The following is a 27,409-nucleotide window of genomic DNA, read 5'->3' as shown; positions in this document are numbered from 1 at the left end:
CTGGAGCATAGACCGCCTTGGTGGTTGATGTACGCAACGGTCGCAGTGTTGTCTGTACAGACCAGCATGTGCTTGTCGTGTAGCAGCGATTTGAAGCGGCGCAGAGCAAGCCATACTGCTAGCAACTCAAGGTAGTTGATATGCCACTGCAGTCGGTGCCCTGTCCAGAGCCCCGACGCTGCATGCCCGTTGCAAATGGCACCCCAGCCCATGGCAGAGGCATCTGTTGATACAACATGCCTGGACACTTGCACTAGGGGAACTCCTGCCCAAAGAAAGGCAAGGTCCGACCAAGGGCTGAAGGTCTGGTGGCAAGACGGGGTGACTGGGACCTGGTAAGTGCTGCGTTGCCATGCCCATCTCGGGACCCGGTCGTGAAGCCAATGCTGAAGCCAACACCAATGCCATATACCCCAGGAGTCTCTGAAATAGTTTCAGTGGAACCGCCCTCTTTTGCTCTTTTCCCAGTTGACCCGAAGCCCCAACTGGCTGAGGTGCCTGAGCACTGTGTCCCTGTGTTCGCATAACTGTCCTCAAGACTGGACCATTATGAGTCAGTCGTCGAGGTAGTTGAGAATGCGAATACCTCTTTCCCTCAATGGAACAAGGGCTGCCTCCACGACCTTGGTGAAAACATGAGGTGACAGGGACAGCCCCAAGGGGAGGACCTTGTACTGATATGCTCGCCCTTCGAACACAAAGCGGAGAAACGGCCTGTGTCGAGAGAGGATCGAGACGCATCCTTCAGGTCGATCGCTGCGAACCAATCGAGAGGACGGATACATTGAAAAATGCATCTCTGCATCAACATCCATAACGGGAACTTGTGAAGGGCCTGGTTCAGAACACGCAGGTCTAGAATTGGTCGTAACCCACCACCTTTCTTGGGTACGATGAAGTAAGGGCTGGAAAACCCCGACTTCATCCCGGCTGGAAGGACCGGCTCTATCACGTCCTTCGCCAGTAGGACCGTGATTTCTGCACGCAAGACAGGAGCATCTTTGTTCAGCACAGAGGTGAACCGAATGCCCCTGAACTTGGGAGGACGCCAGGCGAATTGAATTGCATAGCCGAGTCTGATGGTTCTCGAGAGCCAGCGAGGTGGTCTGGGGAGCGCTAGTCAAGCCCCCAGAGACCGAACAAGCGGGACTAGGGGAACCACCGACGTACCCGCAGTGGGGCAGCGTGGTGGAGCAGAGGGACCCGACCCGGAAGGCAGTGCATCCCGGAGTGCGCGGTGTGATACTTACCTGGCTCCACGGTTGGGCAGGGGGTGCGTGAGGAGGCATAGCATCCACGAGCCGGGCCCTGCTGCCAGCTGGCAAAAGGAGAGGGGGACGGAGGTGTCGAGGCTGTGGCTCGTGCACCGCCATTCTCGCCCTCTTTGAGACCCGGAGAAAAAGCAAACAAAAGATTCTCTGCCCGGCCCTCCTGGAGTGGTGCGGCCACCATGCTCTGAAGAGCAGAATCCAGAAGCTCTGGGTCGCCCGTCTCAGGAACACAGCTTGCCCTGGCACTTTCTGGGCTTGGCAGGGGCGGAGACGGACTGCGCTGCTTTCCTGCCGCCAGCTCCACGCTGCGGCCGGTGTGAAGACTTCTGCTGAAGCCGAGCTGGAGAGGAGGTGGAGGCAGCAGGAGGGTGCCCTCGGCGATGAGCAGGTGGAGGGACTGCAGCGAGCGGTGGGGTGGAGACAGCAGCGGACCGCCGAGGCAGGATGTGACGAAACGCCTCCATCTGCTTCTGTGCGGCGGAGAACTGTTGGGCAAAGCCCTCCACCGCTTCGCTGAATAGGCCAGCCTGGGAGATCGGGGAGTCCAAGAAGCGATGCTTGTCAGCCTCCCTCATATCCATAGATGGCACTCCTGGACCACTAACGTGGACACCGCGCTGTGACTTTCGTCACCCTCAGGGCGAGGTCGGTTGCTGTGCGCAGTTCCTGCAACACACCTGGGTCAGCACCACGTAACGCCGAACGTGACTGACTGAAAGGGAACTTAAGAGTATACTGGCAGTATAAAACTACTAAACTAGTAGTTTACTGAGACTATACTTCAAAGTGTACTAAAAATGCTACTACAAGTATTTAATTAGTAAACTACCAGTATACCTATAAGTTCACTTTTAGTATAGTTGCAGTATAAGCTAAAAAGATTGATGTAAACTAATTGTGTACTCAAAGTTGAATACTTTTATACTTAAAGTATACTTTTATATACTAGAAAGTGGGCCAATTTAGTCCCAAGGGGTATTGAAATAGTACACTTACAAGTATACTACTAGTACTGTCAGGATCCTGCTGGAGCCAGGGAAACGCGGGGACCAGGAGTTTCTCCAAACACAGGCTTTATTAAGAACTCAGGAACAAAGGAAAGCAGTACACACATACACTAGAATAACAATTAACAGGAGGGGAAACACAAGACACGGGAGGACAGGACTGACATCACTCCCCCCTCCCACAAGGCACGTCCCGCGCCTTGCAACATCCAACGGGGAGGGGGGGTTGGATGTTCCGGGAGCCATGGTGGATCAGGGGAGTCTGGCGGGCCATGGCCGATCAGGGGACTCGGGATGCCATGGCGGATCAGGGGAGTCCGGCGGCCATGGCGGATCAGGGGACTCGGGATGCCATGGCAGATCAGGGGAGTCCGGCGGCCATGGCGGATCTGCCTCTGAGACATTGGCCCCAGCCCCCACCTCGGCCTCTCTGGCAGGAGCCCTACTACCCCCTCAAATATTTTCCTGGGGAAATTAGAGGTGGTCTTGGGCTGGGGTTCAGGGGAAGCGAACTCTTGGGAGCGCCTTCGTGGCGCAAGCACTGGGGGGGTGCTTTGGCAGCGCGGAGCTGGACGGGACCAGCGGATACTCTTGGGAGCGCCTTCGTGGCGCAGGCACTGTGGGGCGCTCTGGAGGGGCAGCCACTGGCGGGCACTTGCGAGGGGCAGGCACTGGCGTCCACAACATCCCCTCGTACTCCACCAATAACCCTAGGAGTACCTGTGGGATATCCGTACTCTCTGTCGGTGGGCTTGCCATATTTTCTGCCGGCGGGCTTGCTACACTCTCTGCCGGCGGGCTTGCCTGGGCCGCGAACGGCGGCGTGTATTTCCCTGCTGATGGCGGGCTAGGGAGAGCCGCGGACAGCGGCTGGCTTGTGTGAGCCGCAAACGACGGCTGTGAGAGGGAGCCACGGACGGCGGCGGGCTTTCGTGTACCGCGAACAGCGGCGGGCTTTCGTGGGCCACGAACAGCGGAGTCAGTTTCCCTGCGAACGGCAGGCTTTCGTGGGCCGCGAACAGCGGCTGGTGAGAGGGAGCCGCGGACGGCGGCGGGCTTTCGTGGGCCGCGAACAGCTGCGGGCTTGCGTGGGCCGCGAACAGCGGCGGGCTTGCGTGGGCCGCGAACGGCGGAGTCAATTTCCCAGCGAACGGCAGGCTTTCGTGGGCCGTGGACAGCGGCTGGTGACGGGGCGCCACGGACGGCGGCTGGCTTACGTGAGACCTCCATCGCCGTGGGGGAGAAACAAAAAACAGGAACAACAAAAAGGCTCACAAAACATGGAAAACAAAACGGGGAGAAAAACGGAAGAGGTTGCGGTATTGGTCGGTTTAGGTCGGTTGTTCTGTCAGGATCCTGCTGGAGCCAGGGAAACGCGGGGACCAGGAGTTTCTCCAAACACAGGCTTTATTAAGAACTCAGGAACAAAGGAAAGCAGGACACACATACACTAGAATAACAATTAACAACCGACGTGGAGACAGGGAAACACATGGCTTATAAACACAAGGAAATCAAACGAGGAGAACTGAAACAGGTGGGGAACAATCACACACGGCTGGGGACTAATCAACTAATAATGACAGGAACAGGAAGACCAAATAAGGGCACGAGAGGAGGGGAAACACAAGACACGGGAGGACAGGACTGACAAGTACACTGATATTTATATACTTACTACATAAAGTATACTTAAAAATATACTTGATCTTTACTTAAGTATACTTAATAAAATAAACTTGAAGTATACTACTTTTTGGTAAGGGAAGTCTCGGCAAGGTTTTTTTTTTTTCTTCCTGTGAGGTGACAGTGCTACCCACTGAGCTAATTAATATAATTAATATTGAGCAAGGAATATTACCAATGTCAACAGGACTAGTCAAGTCAAGTCAAGTCAAGTCACCTTTATTTATATATTGCTTTTAACAATACAGATTGTGTCAAAGCAACTTTCCAATATCAAAATTGGAAAATAGTGTGTCAATAATGCAAAATGACAAGATTAAACACTCAATTTTCAGTTAACCCTTTAGACGCCAGGGTTTGTTTTTGAAAAATGCTGGATTTTGACAGCATTGTGGCTTGAAAGAGCTTAAAGATAGAGATCTACTGTAATTTAGAAAAATGTTGGGCATGACCGAAAGTTTATGTGGGGTGTAAATATACTCATCTAATTTGCATATTATGATGTCCCCAGGGTGCGGCCCTCTTGAATTTCATAATATTCAGGAAATAGTGAATATTGAATTGATGTTTGAACTTATTTGCTTGTTTTTTTTTTGTGTTTTTTGTCTTTTTATCCTCATTCCAAATTATCAGAAAAGAGGAAACCAACAATAAAACAGGAGAAAGTACTAAATTATTACTATATTACTATACTATATAGTAGTAAAATGCATGTGAACAGTAGCTTACTTTTTGATCAGTTCATCAGTAATATTCATGAAATAATAAATATTGAATGGATGTTTGAACTTATTTGCATGTATATATATATATATATATATATATATATATATATTTGTCTTTTTATCCTCATTCCAAACGATCAGGAAAAGAGGAAATCAACACACTAAAACAGAAGAAAGTAGTAAATTATTACTATATTACTGTGCCATAGATAATGTACCTATTTTTTGATCAGTTGACCAGCTATCTGCCCAATCAGGTATCACAGTAACACAGTTTATAGTTCTTGAGAGTATGGTACCCTCTCATTGCATGGTACAGCACACAGATCTACCCCACTCTGACTGCACCTATACTGTCTGCCGGCAGCCCTTTGAGCCCTTTTCCTCAAACAATTTTGGTCTAGAATCGAAGTACTACATGTCTGCCATCTAGTGGTAGGGAATACAAATGAGATATTACACCATATTAGGAACTACAGTCTATTTCATTAAATATGACGTCTTGTCGCAATTTTGCGTCTTTGGCGCTTAGTGGGTTAAAGGCATTTCATTATTGAATTCAATTATGTCATTGTCCAGCTCAGTTCAGTTTAAATAGTATCTGTGCAATCAAGTCGACAATATCGCTGGAAATTAAGTTTCCCTTACTAAGCAAGCCAGAGGCGACAGCGGCAAGGAACCAAAACTCCATCGGTTACAGAATGGAGAAAAAAACCTTGGGAGAAACCAGGCTCAGTCGGGGGGCCAGTTCTCCTCTGACCAGACAAACCAGCAGTTCAATTCCAACTGCAGCAAAGTCAGATTGTGTAAAGGACTCATCTGGTTCCCGAGGTCTTGTCCCGATGGCCGTCTAGGTGACAAGGTCTTCACTGGGGATCTGTCTCTGGGGCTCATCTAGGTGTCCTGATCTCCGCTGACGTTCAGGGCTGTAGAGGTCAACTCTATGTGTTGATCCACCTTTTGATCTGGATACGGACTGGATTCGGATGACTGCAGTAACCATCTGATCTGGATACGGACTGGATCGAATGGCTACGGTGATCTCGGAATAAGAAAGAAACAGACTAATATTAGCGTAGATGCCATTCTTCTTATGATGTAACAAGTACATCGGGTGTTATGGGAAGTGTTCCCGGTTCTGGTTGACCTAATTAATGCAGCCTAACAATCCTTTAACGAATTTGAATATTAGAAACGTATTAGTGTGATATGTGTATGCCAGGTTAAAGAGATGGGTCTTTAATCTAGATTTAAACTGACAGAGTGTGTCTGCCTCCTGAACAGTGTTAGGTAGATTGTTCCAGAATTTGGGCGCTAAATTGGAAAAGGATCTGCTGCCCACAGTTGATTTTGCTATTCTAGGTATTATCAAATGGCCATAGTTTTGAGAACGCAGTGGACGTGGACTATAATGCGATAAGAGCTCGCTCAAGTACTGAGGAGCTAAACCATACAGGGCTTTATAAGTAATTAACAAGATTTTAAAGTCTATATGATGTTTAATAGGGAGCCAGTGCAGTGTTGACAGAATCGGACTAATGTAGTCATACTTCCTGGTTCTAGAACTCTAGCTGCTGCATTTTGGACCATCTGGAGTTTGTTTATTAAGCATTACAATAATCACACCTAGGTTCCTAACTGATGACGAAGAATTTACAGAGCAGCCATCAAGTGTTACACAGTCTTCTAAGTTATTACATGTGGGGGTACTATAATTAACAATTTTTTTTTTTCAGAATTTAGCAGTAAGAAATTACTCGTCATCCAGTTTTTTATATCAATTATGCATTCCGTTAGTTTCTCAATTTGGTGTGTTTCGCCAGGCCACGAAGAAATATAGAGCTGAGTATCATCAGCATAACATTGGACGCTAAAACTGTGTTTCCTGATGATATTTCCTAAGGGTAACATGTAAAGTGTGAAAAGTAACGGCCCTAGTACTGAGCCTTGAGGTACTCCATACTGCACTTGTGATCGATATGATACCTCTTCATTCACTGCTACAAATTGATGGTGGTCAGATAAGTACGATTTGAACCATGCTAATGCACTTCCACTAATGTCAACAAAGTTTTCTAGTCTATTCAAAAGAATGTTGTGGTCGATAGTGTCGAACGCAGCGCTAAGATCCAGTAGCACTAATAGAGAGATACAACCATGATCAGATGATAAGAGCAGGTCATTTGTAACTCTAATGAGAGCAGTCTCAGTACTATGAAACAGTCTAAATCCTGACTGGAAATCCTCACAGATACCATTTTTCTGACATGTCTTTCTCCACCTCATTTACAATGTTCTGTCTGTGTCTGGCCTTGTTTAGAAACAGCACAATCTCCCTGTGCAGGCTTTTCACTGTTTGCTGGGGCTCTTCAAAACATTACCTCACACCTTCTTCAAGCAACTTCTCCTACAGTTTAACTAGCACTTACACACATCATCAATACATTTCTTTTCTCCGGTGTTTCCCCCAAAAGCAGGCTCAGGTATCCCCACTGCTTAAAAAAAACACCCACACTAAACTTCACATGTAGATAGTTACAGACCTGTCTCACTCCTTCCATTTATAGCAAAAGTACTTGAATTAATTGTTTTCAACCAGGTATCATCTTTCCTTTCACAGAATAACCAGCTGGATGTTAACCAATCAGGTTTCAAAAGCGTCCATTCAACTGAGACTGCATTACTATCGGTCACTGAAGCCCTACGGACTACAAAAGATGATCTCAGTTTTCATTCTGCTGGTTCTATCTGCTACCTTTCACACAGTGAATCATCAGATCCCTCTGTCCAGCCTCTCATCAGTGGGGGTATCACAGGAACGAGTGACACCTCATGGTACCATCACAAAGAGGCACAAAAATACACAGAGTAATGCAAAAATGCAGAATCCTTGACAATATTCAAGACAGAGCGGAAAACTCTTCTCTTTCGTTTACACTTAACTGCTTCCTACGGAATATATCCCCTTTTTTGGTGGGAAAGATGACGCAAATGTTTGCTTATAAGATGCTCAATATGTGATAATTCTATACACACTTCAGACAATCTCCAACTTAGTAGAGTTTACCATAGTGTTCGCTATATATGTAACATCACATTCCCTCCTCAGGGAACCAGTGCTATATAGCTTACCAAAATGTTTTGAAAAACAGGTCAACAAACAATACAGATCTATACATGATGGTGACAAATACACTGCCTGTCCATAAAAAAGGTGCACACTTTAATATATTATTTGGACTGCCTTTAGCTTTGATTATATGGTTGTTTGAGAATTAAAAAGCTACTGTATACACTGCATCAGTTAAGGTTAAAAGAATGATTCCCAAACATATAGCATGCCAGAAACATTAATCACTGCAAAAATGTGTCAATCCTAAAATCATTATTTTCTAAAAAAAGTATTTGCTTATTTAATTCCAAACAGCTTCTTTTTTTTTGGCCAGACAGTGTGTATTCAAATTTAACCACAGTGTGAGTAAAATGTAAATGCAGAGTGTGCAACCATGTGAAACCATATACCTCCTTAGGTGACAATACAGAAACGTAGTCCTCATACATTTGTTTCACAGTCTGTTCTACCATGGTTTTGTTGGTCTCTTTCTTTAGATCCTCACAGGCGAGCCAGAACATCAGGTTTTCTTCACTAAACTCAGTCTTAAGAAACTGTCGGAAGTGCACACGACCTTGTGCACTTTTTATTAACCGCTCAAATGACTCTCCCCATGTGTGTACCTCCTCCAGAGTGAGCTGAGGCCTATAAAAGAAGTGGTGTCAGAAAAGAAAGTTAAAAGTTCAAATTTATTTCTAAAGCACTGAATAAAACAACAATGTTGACCATAGTGCTGTACAAACAATAGAGCAATTAGGAGAGGAAAACATAAAAAAAACAAAAAAACAAACTCATAACCATATATCTAATTAAGAAATATAAAAAGAGAAACCTTAAAAGAACAGTTGAAATATATATTAAATAAAGACAAAAGAGACACATATGGTACTAGCAAACTTCAGTTATCTTTGATCGAGCGCTATCATAAAAAATATGGTTTCAGGTGGCTTTTAAACTCACTGAGCATCAGTACGTCCCTAATACAGGGGTCGGCAACCTACGGCAGGCGTGCCAGAGGGATAATCGCTGGCACACTAGCAATAGGGAAAACTGCATACTGCTATTTCAACTGATCAGAGGCTATTTACATTAAGTGAAAATAGCAGTATTTTAAAAATAGCAATTACTTATTGCAAATATTGGCAATTATCTGCACCCCAGCATTGTAATACATTATAAAACAGTATGCAATAACTTATTGAGTGTAATTTTTTTAATTTTATTTCAAATTATTAAATGGATGCCACCTTATTGGGTCAAAAGCCCTCCCTACACCTACCCTGACCCTACCCGATACTTCATTTTCAACTTTTTGATTATTTCCTTCATTTTTATTAAAAAAATAAATGCTTTTCTGATGTGATTTGAAATTTGAAAAGGGAGAAAAAAGTTTGGCAAAAGGCGGATTTGAACCCTGGTCGATCGTGTCAAAAGGAGCGTGACACGCATTTGACCATCTGCGCCACTGATTCTGACAACTAATTACCGTATTTTGCAAATTTGACTATCCCAATCATACGTTTGTGGGTGGAGTTAGTGTAAATAGCCTCTGCCAATAGACACTCCGGTTTTTTTTAAATATTCCCAACAGTTAAACAGTTGCCCACAGAAAAAAACAGGGGGTGCTGCAGCACCCTCAGCACCCCCACTTCCCGCGCATACTGACGTACATTTTGATGTAATAACTTCTCATAGTCACACAGCCTGTTAGGAGCTATAAATACTATTAAAGTGTGAGAATTAATTTGCTCTCTACGGATGCGCACGCGACCTCGGCACATACTAGGGCACTTCAGATCAAAGCCTCAGCGGTCTAATAGCCCTAGTCTATGTTAAAATGACTGAGATGGCCAATAAAATTAAAGTAGGCGGGGTTTACCATTCACAGATGCTGAGCGCGAAGCATCAGTTTAACGTTGAAAGAGAGCTGCAAATCATTTAATATTAGTCAACTGTTTTATGATAGAAATGTTAAATGACTGACAGCTATCCAGTGATGCAAACTACTTTAATTTTTTATTTTTATTTTTTTATTTTTTTTAAATATGGCCATTTTGAGAGTGTGTGTGAGAGAGAGAGAGAGAGATGTGAGAATTGTCTGTGTCTGTGTCTCTCTCTACAAACAATGAAGCTTGAGTTTAGTTACTTAAAAACAGCAATTTTACCCCCTCATTGCTGAGAAATATAATGTAGCGATTCAGTATTGATTAATAAAAGTCGTGTAGCAGCGCTGACAAGAAGTTTATGATCTTCTGAATGTTACTTTTTGCACAGAGTGATCTCCGACTGGCACAGTGGTTAACCAGAAAAATGAAAAATGGCACGTCATGCCGAAAAGGTTGCCGGTGTACAGACGAAACATGCTACCTATCAGATTGTGCTACCAATAATATATTTGCATTGTTTTAAGGGTAGGTTTAGGGTAAGGGTAGGTGTGAACGGGTAGGTTTAGGGTAGGAGTAGGGGTAGGGGTAGGTATGGACATTAAAAAAAGCCTCAAAGCACATGAATAAGATGCTGGTAGCACAATCTGATAGGTAGCATTTTTCGCTATCGATTTGTGCTACCTATCTTTTTAATGGGAGGTAGCACAATCTGAGCGGGTAGCACAAATCGTCAGATCACCGGCCCCTGCCCTAATATATAGCGGCAGGCTGTTCCATAGTTGTTCCATAATAAAAGTGTGATCCCCTCCAAATTTAATCTCAGACCAAGGAACAACACAAAGTTTCTGTGATTGAGAATGTAAAGATCTGTAATGTGGGGTTTGGGTTCAGGGGCCTGTTCTTCGAACGTCGCTAACTCAGTTAGCTGGATTTAATTGTTGCCGATTTCTTCGAAGCTCATCCTGGACTTGCTGTCATAGCAACAGGTCCGTAAGCTTAAACCTGCTCGGGAGTAGGCTTATTTCATGTAAACAGGATTAGATTGTATCTTTTTAAGCAGAATTGATACTTAACATCTGCCCCAGCCTACTTTATTACAAGAGTACCCTACTGTTCCAGGGACAATAATTTAAAATAATAATAATTTAAAAATGAATTTGAAAATAATATAATAGTGTTGTGTAGTCTATAATACTATAGACACAGCCAGTTTTACTCATTGAAAGATTTATCAGTGATGAAATAATTACTTTATAATTGTATTGGAGTCTTACACACATGCTATACAGTTAATTTGAATCGTGCATTAATTTGAGTGGTGACAGCTATTATGGGGGTGGCTTGATGGAGCGCAGGAGATGCAGATAACTTGATCTTGACCCTTAAGAAACTTTAATTAATGCTGTCACGTAACAAATCTGTTTAAAAAATAAAATTAAATGAATTGCTAATTACAACATTGAAGTCAAAATGTAAAGTCTGTACAAATACTAGAAATCGTGAATATAAATAATCAAGTTAAAAAAAGTTTGTCAACTTTTTTGTCAGGTGTCTTTTTTAATTATATGTCATTACGTTGCTGTCTTGCCACCAGCCAATCGCTGCATTGCTGATCGTGGTTTCGAGTATCGATACATAGCCCCTTTTAAACCAACCCATGAACACACAATTATCTCAGATAACTCAATCCAGCCATACTAATCATCAAGAACAGGTTCGTTCGAAGAACCGAATTAGCCAGACTATAAACTTTTTCTCCGGTCACTGCAAAAAGAAGAAGTGCATTTGTGCCAATTAGGAAGGAAATGAGAGACGTTGGCATCCAGAATTTTCTTCTTTATCCTGCAACGTTGAAGGTCATTCTCAATCAAGGTAAACCTAAAATGCTATACTCCCCAGAAGAAGCAAGAGTTTTTCTCAGATCCCATTCATCCACCAACTCTCAGTGAGCTTCAGCTGGACATGTGCTGTCTAATCGGAGAAGAGATGCTCTAAATGGCTGGGTGACTGTCTCTTTCACTGTTCACTTCTTAATTCAGTTACTAGAAGGCGTATACAGTTTTGCTTACTGATTATGATGTCATTTTATTTGTTTGGTTTAATGGTAGACTCAACTGGTTTTACTTTCAAACTTGTATTTTGTCTTATTATGCAGTAATTTAGTTTGATACCTATGACTGACCTTAATATTCTGAGTTGTAATATTTATGGGCTAAATGGCCCTCACAAACGTACAGGTTTTCTGGATTTTTTGCGAAGAAGAAAGATTGATATAGTGTTAGTTCAAGAATCCCACTTGAAAGAGGAGGATATATGCAGGTGTAATAATACGTTTTATGAAGTGGTATCTCACTCATCTTCGGATACTAAAACCAAGGGGGTCCTAATATTGGTGTGGAGGACTTTAAATATTACTATTTTAAATGAAGGTTGTGATACAGATGGTAGAATAACACATATAAAAACAATAGTGGAGAATAGGAATATTGTACTACTTTTTTTCTCTGTTTTGTCAACATATCTCTTGAAATTTTCAGATTTTGAAATTGTATTGGTACGAATTCTGTAATGTTGCATATCCTAGATAGATCTGGACCAAAGGAATCACACTCTCAAGCTTTTTGTTCAGACAAACTTCGGCAATGTGTAACCTCATCCTCATTGGTGGATAGTTGGCGTTTATTAAATCCTTCTGTTAAGTCTTTCACTTTCTTTTCTGCTACTTATAAATCCTATTTGCGAATTGACTATATTTTCATTTCTACTTCTTTATCTTCAGCTGTTCATGATGCTGATATCTGTTCCTTATCTCTGTCGGATCATGATGGAAATTTGTGCAGATTATCTTTGATCCCTCGGCCATCTCGTGCCACTAAATGGAGATTTAACCCTAAATTGTTACAGGATGAAAACTTTTGCAGTCAATTCAGAAATAAATTTGCTGAGTTTATTGAAATTAACCAAGGTCCAGTGGATGATCCTCGAACACTTTGGAATGCAGTTAAATTATTTATAAGGAATAACTCCATTTCATATGCCTCTTTCCTTCAGAACTGGAATCACAGCTCCAGAATCTGACTAGAGATAATCATCGTTGTTTCTCAGACAATACACTCAGTAAAATCATGGCAGTTAAGTCCGAACTCAATTCATTACTGAGATCCAGGGCAGAATTCCTAATTCAAAGATCCAGGCAGAATTATTATTTTCAAGGGAGTAGACCAAGCCACCTTTTAGCTCTAAGATTACGCAACAGTGAAAAGTTTGCTAATATTTCAGCAGTGAAATCCCAATCTGGGCTCATTATGACAGACCCAAAAGACATTAATATCGCCTTCCACTCTTTTTACTCTAATCTCTATACTTCTTCTGCTGATGGTGACCTCTTTTGCATCTTTTCTGTCCAACCTTGATTTACCCAGGCTGTCAGATTCAGATTCGGGAATACCTGGCTGAACCGATCACTCTTCAGGAGCTGGAGTCAGCAATCTATGAACAAGGGGAAATCCCCAGGCATAGATGCTATTCCAAACGAATTTTATACTACTTTTTGGTCGGATTTAGACCCCCTCATGTTAACATTTTTCAGTTACTCAAGGCTCATTTCACGCATATATTAATATAGCTGTTATTTATCTCTTGTTAAAAAAAGATAAAGATCCGACTTCCTGTTCTAGTTACCTGCCACTTTCTTTGATAGGGACTAATGTTAAATTATATGCTAAAGTACTATCGTCTAGAGCAGGGGTTCTCAACCTTTTGCAAGCTGGGCCCCCCCAAAGCTGGTTCATTGCAGTTGGGGCAAATCATCTGCATTTTTTACAGAAGCTTGCAGGTAGGTGATGTTAATGTGAGACCTAAACATAGCCTCAAATCAACCTCGATTTGTGCACGATTGCGGTATTTAGTTTTGAGTGGAGTAATTTTTGAGAATCCTGCCTCACACAAATATGTCGACGCGAAAGGAAGGAGAATCTTCAAGGCGACGTCACAGAGTTCAGGATATTCCTGCATCAATGCTGCCCAGAATGACGAAAGAGGGCAGGAGCTAAAGAGTTCCTTCAGTCTACTGTCACTCTTCAGCTCAATAAGCTGTTCCTGCATATCAATTGATAGCTCGTTTGCTGTGCACACAAACGGATCTCGAACCAACTGCAAATAATATCTTATTTACACTGTGTCTGCGTGTGGCGTTTAGAGTGAATTCTGTCTCACGCTGAATGCGCGAGAGGTGGCAGCCCAACCTATTTATATCTTTATTAATATTTTAATATATTATTTTATATTATATTAACCATTTGCACACACAAGCATTATCCGACTCGCTCCTCCCGACCGCAGACGCAGGATTACAAGCCACTTTTTCCTGCGTTTTTCAGTCAATTTCTTGACTTATCACCCCTTTTGAACAAATTTTCGTACACGATAAAAGCTCCTTGTGGTTTCTCAGTTTGGCTGATTTGAGCATCCACAAACAACACAAAACACAGGCATCTTGAGTTTCTGCTACTGGTTCCTGTGGAGAAAAATCACTTCCTGCCCTCCAGCTGCATTTCGCGTATCATCAGAATCACATGATTCACTGCAAACAACCGCAGTGAATGGTTGTAAACCAATGGGATGCTACCTACATGTTACTCTTTCTGACAACGAAGTACAAGCTCATAATCACGACTTCAGGTGGGAAATAGGAAATTTCAGATAGCACGTGAAGGCAGCATACAGTCATAAAAAAGACGCCACCTACTGACTTAATAATGTAACATCAGAACGATTCATATGAATGAATCTTTTTACCGATTCAAAAGAATCGAGTCACTGAAATAAATCAAAATCCTCACCAAATGGCTGACAACTAATTATGTAAATATGTAATAAACTACCAATTATGAAAACCCAAATTTGAGTATTTTAAGATAGGTAGTATTGTGGGAGCAATCAAAAGTGCATTAGAGAGAGCCACATGCCGCTGAAAAACAACATGAAATTTAAAATGCTGCTGGATTTGGGTCAAGAACGATTTTAAAAACGTGATAACTCCCCCGTCTGCTGGACTGTATGGTGAGTTGGCTCTCAAAACAGGTCAACTAAAAGGACACGTCATCGTCTATTTATGAGATTGAGATCTCTTCTGTTTTTAAGAATTAGGATGGAAGGGAAAAAAGCCATTGAGACAGATCAAAATTGTTCTTCTAGCTCAACACCAAAGTCTTAAGTCTGATTTACAGGAAACACACAACTGATTAAATGTACCCAAAATGAACTGGAATTGCTTTTTATTAAAGTGTTTTTTGTTTTTTTTCTTGAACTCAAAGCATTTCTTTGAACAGAAATACATTTCAAAATCTGGGAAATTTAACCATGTTTACAGCTGTAAGAGCAGTTCACAGAGAAGAAAAATGTCTAATAACTTCAAATTTAAGATCAAAATACCATGTTATGCATGGTACGTTTACAATAAAACAGGTGCAAGCAGCCAAAAAGGAGTAAAAACAACATGTCTCTTCACAGTGTGCTGTAGAATCCAGTTAAAGTGCTCGGAATGCAACAGATGTTTACTTTTGTTTCATCATTCAAGTGCACTCTTGACAGAGAAGATTTGTTAAACAGGAGATCAGGGTGGACATTAAAGAATGTAAATAGGCCATTCATTGTGCATACTGTAAGATCTCCTCATTATCTAGTCAATGGATTTTTTGCCTCATTCAGAACAATCAGACTAAATATTTGGACAAATACATTTGCCTATAAACATATGTTCAAGAAGACACACTTGTTAAATCCAAGTACGTTGCAAAATACTGGCAAAATACTGGCAAGATATCCTTTTATAACCACAAATATGAGGATTTATAGTCACAACACTAAATTTTTATATGCTATAAAGCTAAAGCTATGTTCCATTTAGTGGCTGAGCTTTAACAAAACTGATCAACAGTTAATAGGTAGGCCTATTATCATTACTAGGCTATTGTTATAATTGGCAGTAGCACCAGACTTCTAATGTGAGCTTGCAGACATTATTATTATTATTATTATGAGTAGTAGTAGGCCTATCATCATTACTAGGATATTGCTATATAATTATATGAGGTTACATGCTTTATTGTTGTTGTTGTTGTTGTTGTTGTTGTTATTATTATTATTATTATCATCAGTATAGGCCTATTATCATGACTAGGCTATAATTGGGAATTGGCACCAGACCTCTGATATTCATTTATGCTTTATTATTGTTATTATTACTAGGCCTAATAGTAGGCATCATCTGCATTTTTTACAGAAGCTTGCAGGTAGGTGATGTTAATGTGAGACCTAAACATAGCCTCAAATCAACCTCGATTTGTGCACGATTGCGGTATTTAGTTTTGAGTGGAGTCATTTTTGAGAATCCTGCCTCACACAAATATGTCGACACGAAAGGAAGGAGAATCTTCAAGGCGACGTCACAGAGTTCAGGATATTCCTGCATCAATGCTGCCCAGAATGACGAAAGAGGGCAGGAGCTAAAGAGTTCCTTCAGTCTACTGTCACTCTTCAGCTCAATAAGCTGTTCCTTCATATCAATTGATAGCTCGTTTGCTGTGCACACAAACGGATCTCGAACCCACGCAAAAGAGCGATAATCCTCTTTAAAGTACGTCGCAAATTGTTTTCTCATTGCTGACAGGTGCTCAGATGCTGATTGAAATAGGGAGGAGAAATCGTGTGACGTGCCTGCATCAGTGATAAAGTCTGCAAGGCTGGGGAACATGTCGCAGTTCCCTCGACTGATGTGGCCATGCCAGAGGTCTAGTTTTTGTGTGAAGGAGTGCACTTTGTCTGCAAGGAGCAAAATATGAGTTTCGCGGCCTTGCAAAGACAGGTTGAGGCCGTTCAAGCGGTCAAATATATCGACCAAATAGGACAGAGACGCAAGCCATCCAGAAGCTTCGCCAGATCTGATTTGATTTCTGTCAAAAACCACTTCACCTCCTCTCGCAGCTCATACAACCGCTGTAACACCCGCCCCCTGGAGAGCCAGCGAACTTCAGTGTGCAGAAGCAGCTGTTCGTGCCCTGACCCCATCTCCTGGCAGAGGACCCCAAACAAGCGAGAGTTTAGCGGCCGTGATTTGATGAGATTTATCATTTTCACGGATTGGTTCAGCACGGAGTCAAAAAGAACCGGCATTTTTTTAGCAGCTAGTCTAGTGCTTCGCGATGGACCATGCAATGTGTCCATTTCACAAGTGGAGCTACTTGCTGAACGCGAGCAGCTAGGCCACGCTCACGCCCGTCATTGCCTGCGCACCATCCGTGCATAGGCCAACGCATCGGTCCCAAGCCAAACCATTTTCACGGATTTTTCACATCTGTAGCAAATATTTTGAGGGGTGTTTTTGACAATTGAGAGCCACCAAATGACGAATATGAAAAAACGAATACGACAGTTTCGGACTCAGTCAGGGTGCAAGGACCTTAAACTTTTGAGGATATTTAATAATATTAAGTCACTTACATTTTAGACGAAATAATGACTGTTTTGGTCTATTTTAGCAGCGAAAATAGATCCGATGAATCCAAACAAAGATCACAGCATAGCGCATCTCACAGCAACACTCAATAGTGTTTTGAATGATTCAGTGTTTTGAACGAATCAGTTGAGTCAAAGATTCATGCACAAACATCTGTCTCATTCTTGATGAATCGGCCGTTTGAACGAATCGTTTGAATGAACGACTCAATGACTCGCTTAATAAAACCGCTTATCACCTGCATTTGCGCTCACTATCGACAAACCAATCAAATTTGTTCAAAACTCTTTTTTTTAAATCAGTCCATACACATTTTAATTTTTATTCAGGAGTTATGTATATACAAAACTATAATTTTTTATGACAGTAGTTTAGTGATAAAAAAAAAAAAAAATTTTCCAGTTTTTTTCCCCTCCCATCCTGTAGCCTACTCGTGCCCCCCCGGGAGAGTGACCACTGGTCTAGAGAAATTTATGAATAGGCTAGTTCATCATGACCAAACAGGATTTATTAAATCTCGTTCAGTTTCGGATAACTTACGCAGGTTATATCATATTATTAATTCAACAAATATTTCGTCCTCCCCTTGTGCAGTATTATCTCTAGATGCGATGAAAGCTTTCAACCAGCTAGAATGGAACTATTTATGGGTGGTTCTACAGCATCTGGGTCTAGGCTCGAGTTTCATAAATATGACAAAAGTTATGCACGCCAATCCAGCAGCCACTGTTCTCACAGGTGCTGTTCGCTCTAACCCATTCTTTATACATCGAGGTACTCGTCAGGGTTGCCCGCTATCTCCTCTGTTATTTGCCCTATCCTTGGAACCCTTAGCTCAAGCGGTCCGACAATCTGAAACTATTTCTCTCATAAATATACGGAATACTCATCATCATATTTCTTTGTTTGCTGATGATATCTTATTGTTTTTGGAGAAGCCGTCACATTCTATTCCTCATGTGTTGAATTTATTTGGCCATTTTGGATCTCTCTCTAGGTTTAAAATTAATTGGAGTAAGTCATGTTTACTTCCCCTCAATTCTAAAATTGATCCCATGTCCCTTTCTATATCTATTCCAATGGTTCAAAACTTTAAGTACTTGGGGGTAGATGTTTTTTCCTTCCCAACAGGAAATCGTCTCAAAAAACTATAATAGTATTCTAGCCAAAGTATCCTCAGATTTGGAAAATTGGTCTCATCTTCCTACTTTTTCCAGGCTCGCATATCAGTGATTAAAATGAATGTTCTCCCACGTATTAATTTTTTTTCTTCCATGATTGCTCTCGCTCCACCGATTGGCTACTGGAACAAACTAGATGCATGTGTTTCATAGGGCTGGACCAGAATAGTCGCTTATTCGAATATTCGTTCGGTGGGTTGGCATTCGATTTTCAATTTTGAGATTCGAATATTCTTTTTTCTTTTTTGAACACCTGGCATCCTCCGCAAAATGGTTCTCATTCACACTTGAATATGAATCGCCCATGAGTAAACGTCATGATTCAGAGATTCATTTTTGAGAAGACAAAAATGCCAAAGACCTCAGCTGTGTTGGGAGCACTTTAAATTGAATGAGGACAAGACAAAGGCAGTGTGCCAAATATATGCGATTTGAAACTGGCCTACCACAACAGCACATCAAGTTTAAAAAATCACCTGAGTTCTGAATGTAGATTGTTAAAAAAACGAGCTGCTTTTATCTGCCATGTTAATCAGTAATTTTACACATGATAAAAACGTGCACTTAATTTGCTTGGAAAATACTTGCGAATGTAAGGCAATCAGAAATTTTTTTTTTATTATTTAAACTGTTCATTAATTAAAATATGTGATGCTGTTATTGAAAGTATGCTACAGTGTTCTTTATTTATTACAGTTTGTTGAACTTCATTAATTTACCCTTCATTCTTCTTTTATTTAGATATCCTACCCTTTGTGGTGTAATTACTGTGCTGCTAATTTCTGATTCGGGAGTGATTTGTTAATTAGAAAAATGTTAGGTTACCTTATTAAAAGTATTGCTCTTAACAGACCTGTGTGTTTTGTATGACTAGTGCAGTGTCCGCTCTCGGAGCATAATATAAGCTCTGCCCACGTGAGGTGCGTCGCTTCCGGCTCGCGCTGTTCTGTAGATTATTAAAAGTTTATTAATTCTGAACGTGTTGCGTGTCCATATTGCACCAAAATGCCACACTGCACACCCTTGGGTCCGCAGCAACAAACCCGCCATGCGTGAAGTCGATTGGATGAACGGTTCTCAACATAATAAAAATGCAAACAGACAGACATACACAAAGAGATTCCTGCCTTTATTAGAGAGAAGAATAAGTTCAGCACCCTCCCTCCGAAGCTTTGAATATTCGGTGTTGATTACTACCAAAGCTTCGAAGCTCAAAAAATGGTTTTCGGACCAACCCTAGTGTTTCACGGTATATAGAATGGGAAACGTACTCGCATTAAACTGAATACCTTACAACGATGTAGATTACAACACTGGAGGTCTTTCTTTCCCTAATTTTAGACTGTATGCTCAAGCCTTTTTCCTCCACCCTTTATCAGTTTGGTTTGATCCTGACACATCTGTATCTTGGAGAGCATTTGTGGAATCTATTGTTTACCCGTATAAATTGAAGCATCTTGTTTTTTCGGGGGTTCCGCTTAGGCAGTGTAAATCTCGGTTTGGTCCCATTGTAACTCACCTCCTCTCCACATGGAGGGATGTTGAAAGACGTTCACAACTGGTTACTGGTTACAATGGGCATAGGCATTTGCCTATTTTCCACAATAATAATCTTTTGTCAGGCTGTACTCCATTTCGTTGTCTGCAATGGACTCATAATAAAGTAAACACTCTGGGAGATATCTATGATGTTAGTGGTTTAAAACCCTTCCAGAATCTCAAAACTCAGTATAATCTGCCAGGCACCTCCTTCTTTATGTATTTGCGCATTAGATCGGCCCTACTGGCATATGGGGTGCCTTGGAACTCTCAACTGCCTGTTCACCCTTTGCGCAAACTAATCCTTCCTTCTGAGGAATCTCCCTTCTCTGCTTCAGTCATTCTCTTTGGCAAAGACAGAAGTAGGGATGCATGATATTTATCGGACAGATAAATTATCGACCGATATGGGTGAAAATGACGTCATTTTTATTGCTCCAATAAATAAATTAAATCCGATAACTAGATCCGATAAAGCACACTTGCTGGTAAATCAATCAATCAGTCTGATTTATCTGAGAGTCATCCACTTTCCGAGTGCAAGTGACTGCAGCTTTAAACTGCAGTGACTCTCAGCTTGTGTCACGCTCATTACGTCATCACTTGTGAACAGTGATGGGAATAACGGCGTTATAAATAAACGGCGTTACTAACGGCGTTATTTTTTTCAGTAACGAGTAATCAAACGAATTACTGTTTCCCCCGTTACAACGCCGTTACCGTTACTGACAATAAAATGTGGCGTTACTATATTATATTATTAGAATTTAATTTTTCAGTTCATCTGAATGGATGCGCAGTGTAGCTGTATTTGACGTACCATAAACTCTAGTGTGAAGGCGCACGACTCGCCGTCGCTTTCTCTCACATACACGCACGCAAAGAAAGATACAGAGCAAGAGAGTCTTTCATAACATGCAGAAGTGACGCGCTACATGTAAACGATATTCTTTGTTGTATTTTCCTGACATAATAACTGAGTTCCTTTGGAATTCTTCAGCTTTTAAGAACTGCCGGTTTCTCTGGTAGTGGGCGGAACTAATGCGCAAACGACAATCTCATTGGCTGGCGCTCACCTATTATCGTCCCTGTTTTAATTTCAGCAAATCAATTCGAGCGAACACAGACAACGTGATTAATATTCATGAACCCAGCAGCTCATTAATCCTTAGTGCTTGGTTATTCTAATTACTAAAGTTCTATCATCATATAATATTAAATTATCATAATATTATTATATTATAATGCTTGACTGACTGATACTAAGTGTCAGTAGATACATAGTGTAGATTAATGTACAATGTTTTATAATAATAATTTATTCTCTTTAGTGTCCATTTCATTAATTTAACATATTTAATATTGGGGGCATCCAAAGTTATTTGACATTTGAATTTTTTTTTTAAAAAGTAAAGCAATAGTTACTTTCCCTGGTAATTAGTTACTTTTGTAATGATGTAACTCAGTTACTAACTCAGTTACTATTTGTGAGAAGTAATTAGTAACTATAACTAATTACTTTTTTAAAGTAACGTGCCCAACACTGCTTGTGAACATGTCTTCGCCAGTCTGGAAGTTTTTCTCGGTGGCAAATACATTTTACGGTGACAATACCATTGCTATTTGCAACGCATGTTGAGCAAGGATTCCGAGAGGAGGAAAAAAGGCGTCAAGTTTTAACACAACAAATCTTATATCTCACTTGAAACAAGGATCACTTTGTTGTTACTCGGCGATCTGAACAAGGAAGTCCATGGTTTATGTAGGGTGTGTGATTGTGTGATAGTTCTCAGGTGTGAGCGTATGGTAGTGAAATGGCTGCTGGGAAATGTAGTCCGGGCTAATGTGAAACAGTCTGTGCAATGTGAGAGTCAATGTGATGGAGGAGTGACCTCTGGTGGCGAGCGAATGGAAGTCCATGGACCGGATTCATGACAACCTGACTCCAATGAAACGTTTTTATATGAATCTGTCATCTTCTCCTAAGTGTAATCTCTGTTCTCAAGGAGTTTTAGGCATGTTTTTGCATTTCATCTTTTTGGACTCAGCTCTCACAATGACCTATCATACAGGTGCATCTCAATAAATTAGAATGTAATGGAAAAGTTCATTTATTTCAGTAATTCAACTCAAATTGTAAAACTCGTGTATTAAATATATTCAATGCACACAGACTGAAGTAGTTTAAGTCTTTGGTCCTTTTAATTGTGATGATTTTGGCTCACATTTAACAAAAACCTACCAATTCACTATCTCAACAAATTAGAATACTTCATAAGACCAATAAAAAAAAAAACATTTTTAGTGAATTGTTGGCCTTCTGGAAAATATGTTCATTTACTGTATATGTACTCAATACTTGGTAGGGGCTCCTTTTGCTTTAATTACTGCCTCAATTCGGCGTGGCATGGAGGTGATCAGTTTGTGGCACTGCTGAGGTGGTATGGAAGCCCAGGTTTCTTTGACAGTGGCCTCTCTCGGTTGGTTGTGCATCTTTTTCTTCCACACTTTTTCCATCTACTCAACTTTCTGTTAACATGCTTGGATACAGCACTCTGTGAACAGCCAGCTTCTTTGGCAATTAATGTTTGTGGCTTACCCTCCTTGTGAAGGGTGTCAATGATTGTCTTCTGGACAACTGTCAGATCAGCAGTCTTCCCCATGATTGTGTAGCCTAGTGAACCAAACTGAGAGACCATTTTGAAGGCTCAGGAAACCTTTGCAGGTGTTTTGAGTTGATTAGCTGATTGGCATGTCACCATATTCTAATTTATTGAGATGCACCTGTATTTGTTGGGTACTGAGATATGTTTGACTCCGCGCCATTTTTTCATGAATGACTTTTGGGTCTTCACCTTGTTCGTCCAACAAAGATGTTTACTGTTAACTGCTCTCACAGCAGCAAAACAATTGCTAGTCAACCGTTGGAATCCTCCTCAAACAATGGACAGACGAACCTGCACTGTGTATTTGTTGGACATTATCTCGATGGAACTCTCAACTTTTCGTATGCATGGATCTAATGTGAAAACTGTAAATTCATGGCATTCAGCTTTTAATGTTGTGTCATCTTTTCTAATATGTTTGTAAAAAATATTTTATTGTTATTTATTTATTTATCTATTAATATAAATTACTTATTTTATTTCACTATTTTTTTTAAAAGTCTACCAGGGGGTGGGATGGGTTGAGGTGGGTTCTAAATTTGTACAGCTGCTTTTTGTTTTATATTACTGTTCCCTGAAAAAAAAAAAAAAAAATCAATAAAGGGTTGTTAACAAAAAAAAAAACAGTTATGTTTATATATTAAATATATTTATACATAATATAAATTATATGAATATAAATACATGCATGTAAACACATAAATATTTTCAAAATATATACTGTATCTTTGTGTCTTTATATATACACAGCACACATCAAAGTCAAAGTTTATTTATAAAGCACTTTTTTTTTTTAAACAACAAGTGTTTACCAAAGTGCTGTACAGGCATGAAAAAGACAATATCACAAATAGAATAACAAAGTTTAAAAAAAAAATTATGAAATATTATAGAATAACATAAAACAAAATAGCAGCTCTCACACAGTGTTAAACACCAGACTATAAAGGTAGGTTTTTAAGCTAGACTTAAAAACAGAAAGTGTTTGGGCCTTTCTAACATGTAAAGGCAAATTAGTCCAAAGTCTAGGGCCCGCCACTGCAAACGCACAGCCACCCCTGCTCTTCAGCCTGACACGAGGGACAACTAACAGTGAATGATCAGCAGACCTAAGTCCCCTTGATGGAGCATATGGCTGTATTAAGTCTGAGAGATATGTCGGTGCCAGACCATTTAATGATTTAAAAACTAAGATTAAAATCTTAAAATCAATTCTAAAACAAACAGGAAGCTAATGAAGAGAGGCCAAAATGGGAGCAATGTGTTCCCTCTTGTGTGTTCCCGTTAACAAACGAGCTACAGCATTCTGAACCATATGCAGTCTGGTGAGGGAGGCCTGACTAATGCCTACATAACGTCCATTACAGTAGTCAAGACGAGATGATATAAAAATGTGTATAATTCTTTCAAAGGACAAGAACATATTTAACCTTAGAAAGTTGCCTCAGCTGGAAAAAACAGATTTAATTTAATTAATCTGTTTATCCAGTTTAAAATCACTATCCATTAAAACACCCAAGTTTTTTACAGATGGCTTCACAAATGGTTTTAAAACACCTAGATCCAGGTCAGGAGACCCACAGGCACCCCCTGGAGTAAACAATATAACTTCCGTCTTATCCTCATTAAATAAAAAAAAAAAATGTACTGCCATCCAGGCTTTAATTTCCTCAAGGCAACACAAAAGTGGTGCTATAGAATTTGGATGTTTTTGTTTCAATGGCAGATTGTGTATCGTCTGCTTAACAATGAAACAAAACATTATACTTCCTGAAAATGGATCCTAGAGGAAGTATATATAGAGACAATAGAATAGGCCCCAAAATGGAGCCCTGGGAGACCCCACACAAGAAACACACAGAAGAGGACATAAAATCCCCAAGGCGAACAGAAAAGGTCCTGCCAGACAAATATGATCGAAACCACTCCAACACAGTACCCTTAACGCTGATACAATTCTCCATACGAGAGATCAAGATGTTATGCTCCTAGATCTCACGGCTGCATTTGACACTGTTGATCATAAGAACAGCATAGTCACCCGAGTCTGTGGCAAAGAGCCCCTCCCCAAAGAGCGGCTTCCAGACGCTCCACACAGTCTATAATCCAGGAGGGAGGTGGAGCGGAGGCGGAACAGGGGGAGGGATGGAGGGCCAGGTCCTTGTGGAAGCGGAGTGATCTGGGACCGAGGTAGAGCCGGCAGAGCAGGAAGCCAGGGCAGAGTGGACGGGACTGGAGCCCACCAGGGCGAAACAGACGGGACACGAGCCCACCAGGGCGGAGCGGACAGGGCAGAAGACCTCCATGGCGGTGCAGATAGAGCAGGAGCCCACCAGGGCGGAGCAGAAGACCACCAGAGCCAGATAGTGGACCACCACAGCGGAGCAGACGGAACAGGTGGAGCAGAAGACCACCAGGGCGGAGCAGACGGGTCCGAAAACCTCCACGGTGGAGCAGATAGAGCAGGAGCCCACCACGACGGATCAGGAACCCACAGCAGAGCCTGGGACCTAGGGAGAACGGAGACATTGAAAGGAGAGAGAACATGCACGGACCCAAGGACCGAGGCAGGGAACACAGAAAGTTCATAGACGGCCTCTATAGCCATGACAGGACAGAACGAGAGTTCATTGACGGCCTCCATAGCCGTGACAGGACAGAACGAGAGTTCATTGACGGTCTCCATAGCCGTGACAGGACAGAGCGAGATTTCACCGACGGATACCACTGACACCTCTGGAGGTTCTGCAGCAGCTGCCGACACCTCTGGAGGTTCTACAGCAGTAAACTCAGGACACAGGGAGAGTTTAGTAATGGTCTCTTCGACCGCAACACAACAGGTTGAGAGTACATTACTGGGCGCCACCACCATACAAGGGGCCGATGCGAGCCCTGCCGCTTCTGGAGGTTCTGCAGCGTGGACCACCACCTCTGGAGAAGCTACAGCGGGCGCCACCACCTCGGGCAGTTCTGCGGTGGTGTACGCAGCCCAAACGCAACACAAAGCGATTCCCATCAGGGAAAGGGCCTCAGACAGGGGAATATGTATAAAAACAGGAGGGTCAGAGTGAGTTGGTTTGGGATACCAGCCTTGCGTGCAGACACCAGTGGTACATCCCTCAAACTAGACATCAAACTGGGATAGTGGAAAACTGACCTTGATGATCTGGGTGTGTCAGCCCGGATGTGACGTGACTCTGGACGGTCAGCGGAGACGTGACGTGACTCTGGACGGTCAGCGGAGACGTGACGTGACTCTGGACGGTCAGCGGAGACGTGACGTGACTCTGGACGGTCAGCGGAGACGTGACGTGACTCTGGACGGTCAGCGGAGACGTGACGTGACTCTGGACGGTCAGCGGAGACGTGACGTGACTCTGGACGGTCAGCGGAGACGTGACGTGACTCTGGACGGTCAGCGGAGACGTGACGTGACTCTGGACGGTCAGCGGAGACGTGACGTGACTCTGGACGGTCAGCGGAGACGTGACGTGACTCTGGACGGTCAGCGGAGACGTGACGTGACTCTGGACGGTCAGCGGAGACGTGACTCGGTTGATGACGACCAACTGTGACTTGGCTTGACTCTCTGACATCAACCGTGACTTGACTTGGTTCTTGAAGATCAGCTTTGACTTGGCTTGATTCGTGAAGATCAACGGTGACTTGACTTAGCTTGTGAAGATCAGCTGTGACTTGGCTTGATTTGTGAAGATCAGCTTTGACTTGGCTTGATTCGTGATGATCAACGGTGACTTGACTTAGCTTGTGAAGATCAGCTTTGACTTGACTCATGAAGATCAGCTGTGTCTTGGCTCGATTCATGAAGATCAGCTGTGACTTGACTTGGTTCTTTAAGATCAACTGCGGCTTGACTTGACTCTCTGACATTAACTGTGACTTGACTTGGCTCTTTGACATTAACTGTGACTTGGCTTGACTCCTGAAGATCAGCTAGAACATGACGGGGTGTTGTTGTGGCCGCCATTTTGTGAGCGTGCTCTAGCGTAGCTGGCATTACATGAGTGAGTGCAGTGTCGCATTCCTCCGCGACACCCACAGTGAACACTGAACCAACAGTCCATAAAGCATAGTCCATAAAATCACTCAGACACGAACGGGGACCTTCAAGGGTTAATCGTGATTTGAGCGGCTGGTTAATGCCCTCACAAAAAAAAGTCTATGAGCAAACAGTCAGGTAAATCATAATCATTAGCGATCGCCAAGTACTCTAGAATGTAGCTCTCGAGGGATCGAGTGTCCTGCTTGAGAGCTAATAGCAGTTTTGCTGCGTCCATACCTGGCCAGTGTCCATCTGAAAAACTGCTGGATCCTTTTGTGGCCGAGTATTCTGTTACGGGGCTGACGAGACGTGAGACGTGCAGATCCATATGCAGACTTTTATTAGCAGAGACGTGGTCATAACAGGCAGGGTCGAACAATGGCAGACAGGTATAACATAGGCGAGACAAAGAGTAAATTAAGACAAGCGTGGGTCGATGATCGGCGAACAGTATCCAAAGGGGCGAGACAGGAGAGGTAGTCCAAAACGTCAGCGATAGTCCAGGCAGGGGAAAACACAATCCAATAAAGGCAAGGCAAGGCAAGGCAAGGCAAACTAACGGCGCTCTTTAGGGCAGCGATAACGCATACAATACTCAGCGACGAGGGAGAGAAAGTCCGTGGCTTAAATAGGGTATGTGATCAGTGTGTGCGTAGGATCAGGTGTGTGGGTGATTGGTGCAATGAGTAATCGGTGACAGCTGTGATCAGTAATGGATGATGGGAAATGTAGTTAAATGGTGAAATGCCAGAGTCCA

At 42.2% G+C, this 27,409-nt stretch overlaps 1 protein-coding gene across 2 annotated transcripts in view; it reads right to left on the bottom strand.

Annotated features, from left to right (window-relative positions):
- LOC131545039 (regulator of G-protein signaling 20) overlaps positions 1-27,409 on the bottom strand; it is a 107,614-nt gene that overhangs the window by 21,425 nt on the left and 58,780 nt on the right. For both annotated transcript variants that reach the window (XM_058783640.1, XM_058783641.1), the window contains one exon: positions 8,212-8,446. In XM_058783640.1, coding sequence (XP_058639623.1) covers positions 8,212-8,446 — 235 coding nt within the window. The remainder of the gene's footprint in view (positions 1-8,211; positions 8,447-27,409) is intronic.

The sequence above is a fragment of the Onychostoma macrolepis genome, chromosome 07, assembly GCF_012432095.1.
Source record: "Onychostoma macrolepis isolate SWU-2019 chromosome 07, ASM1243209v1, whole genome shotgun sequence".
Lineage (NCBI taxonomy): Eukaryota > Metazoa > Chordata > Actinopteri > Cypriniformes > Cyprinidae > Onychostoma > Onychostoma macrolepis.
Note: the sequence above shows the minus strand (reverse complement) of the source record. Positions and strands in the feature narration are given on the sequence as shown.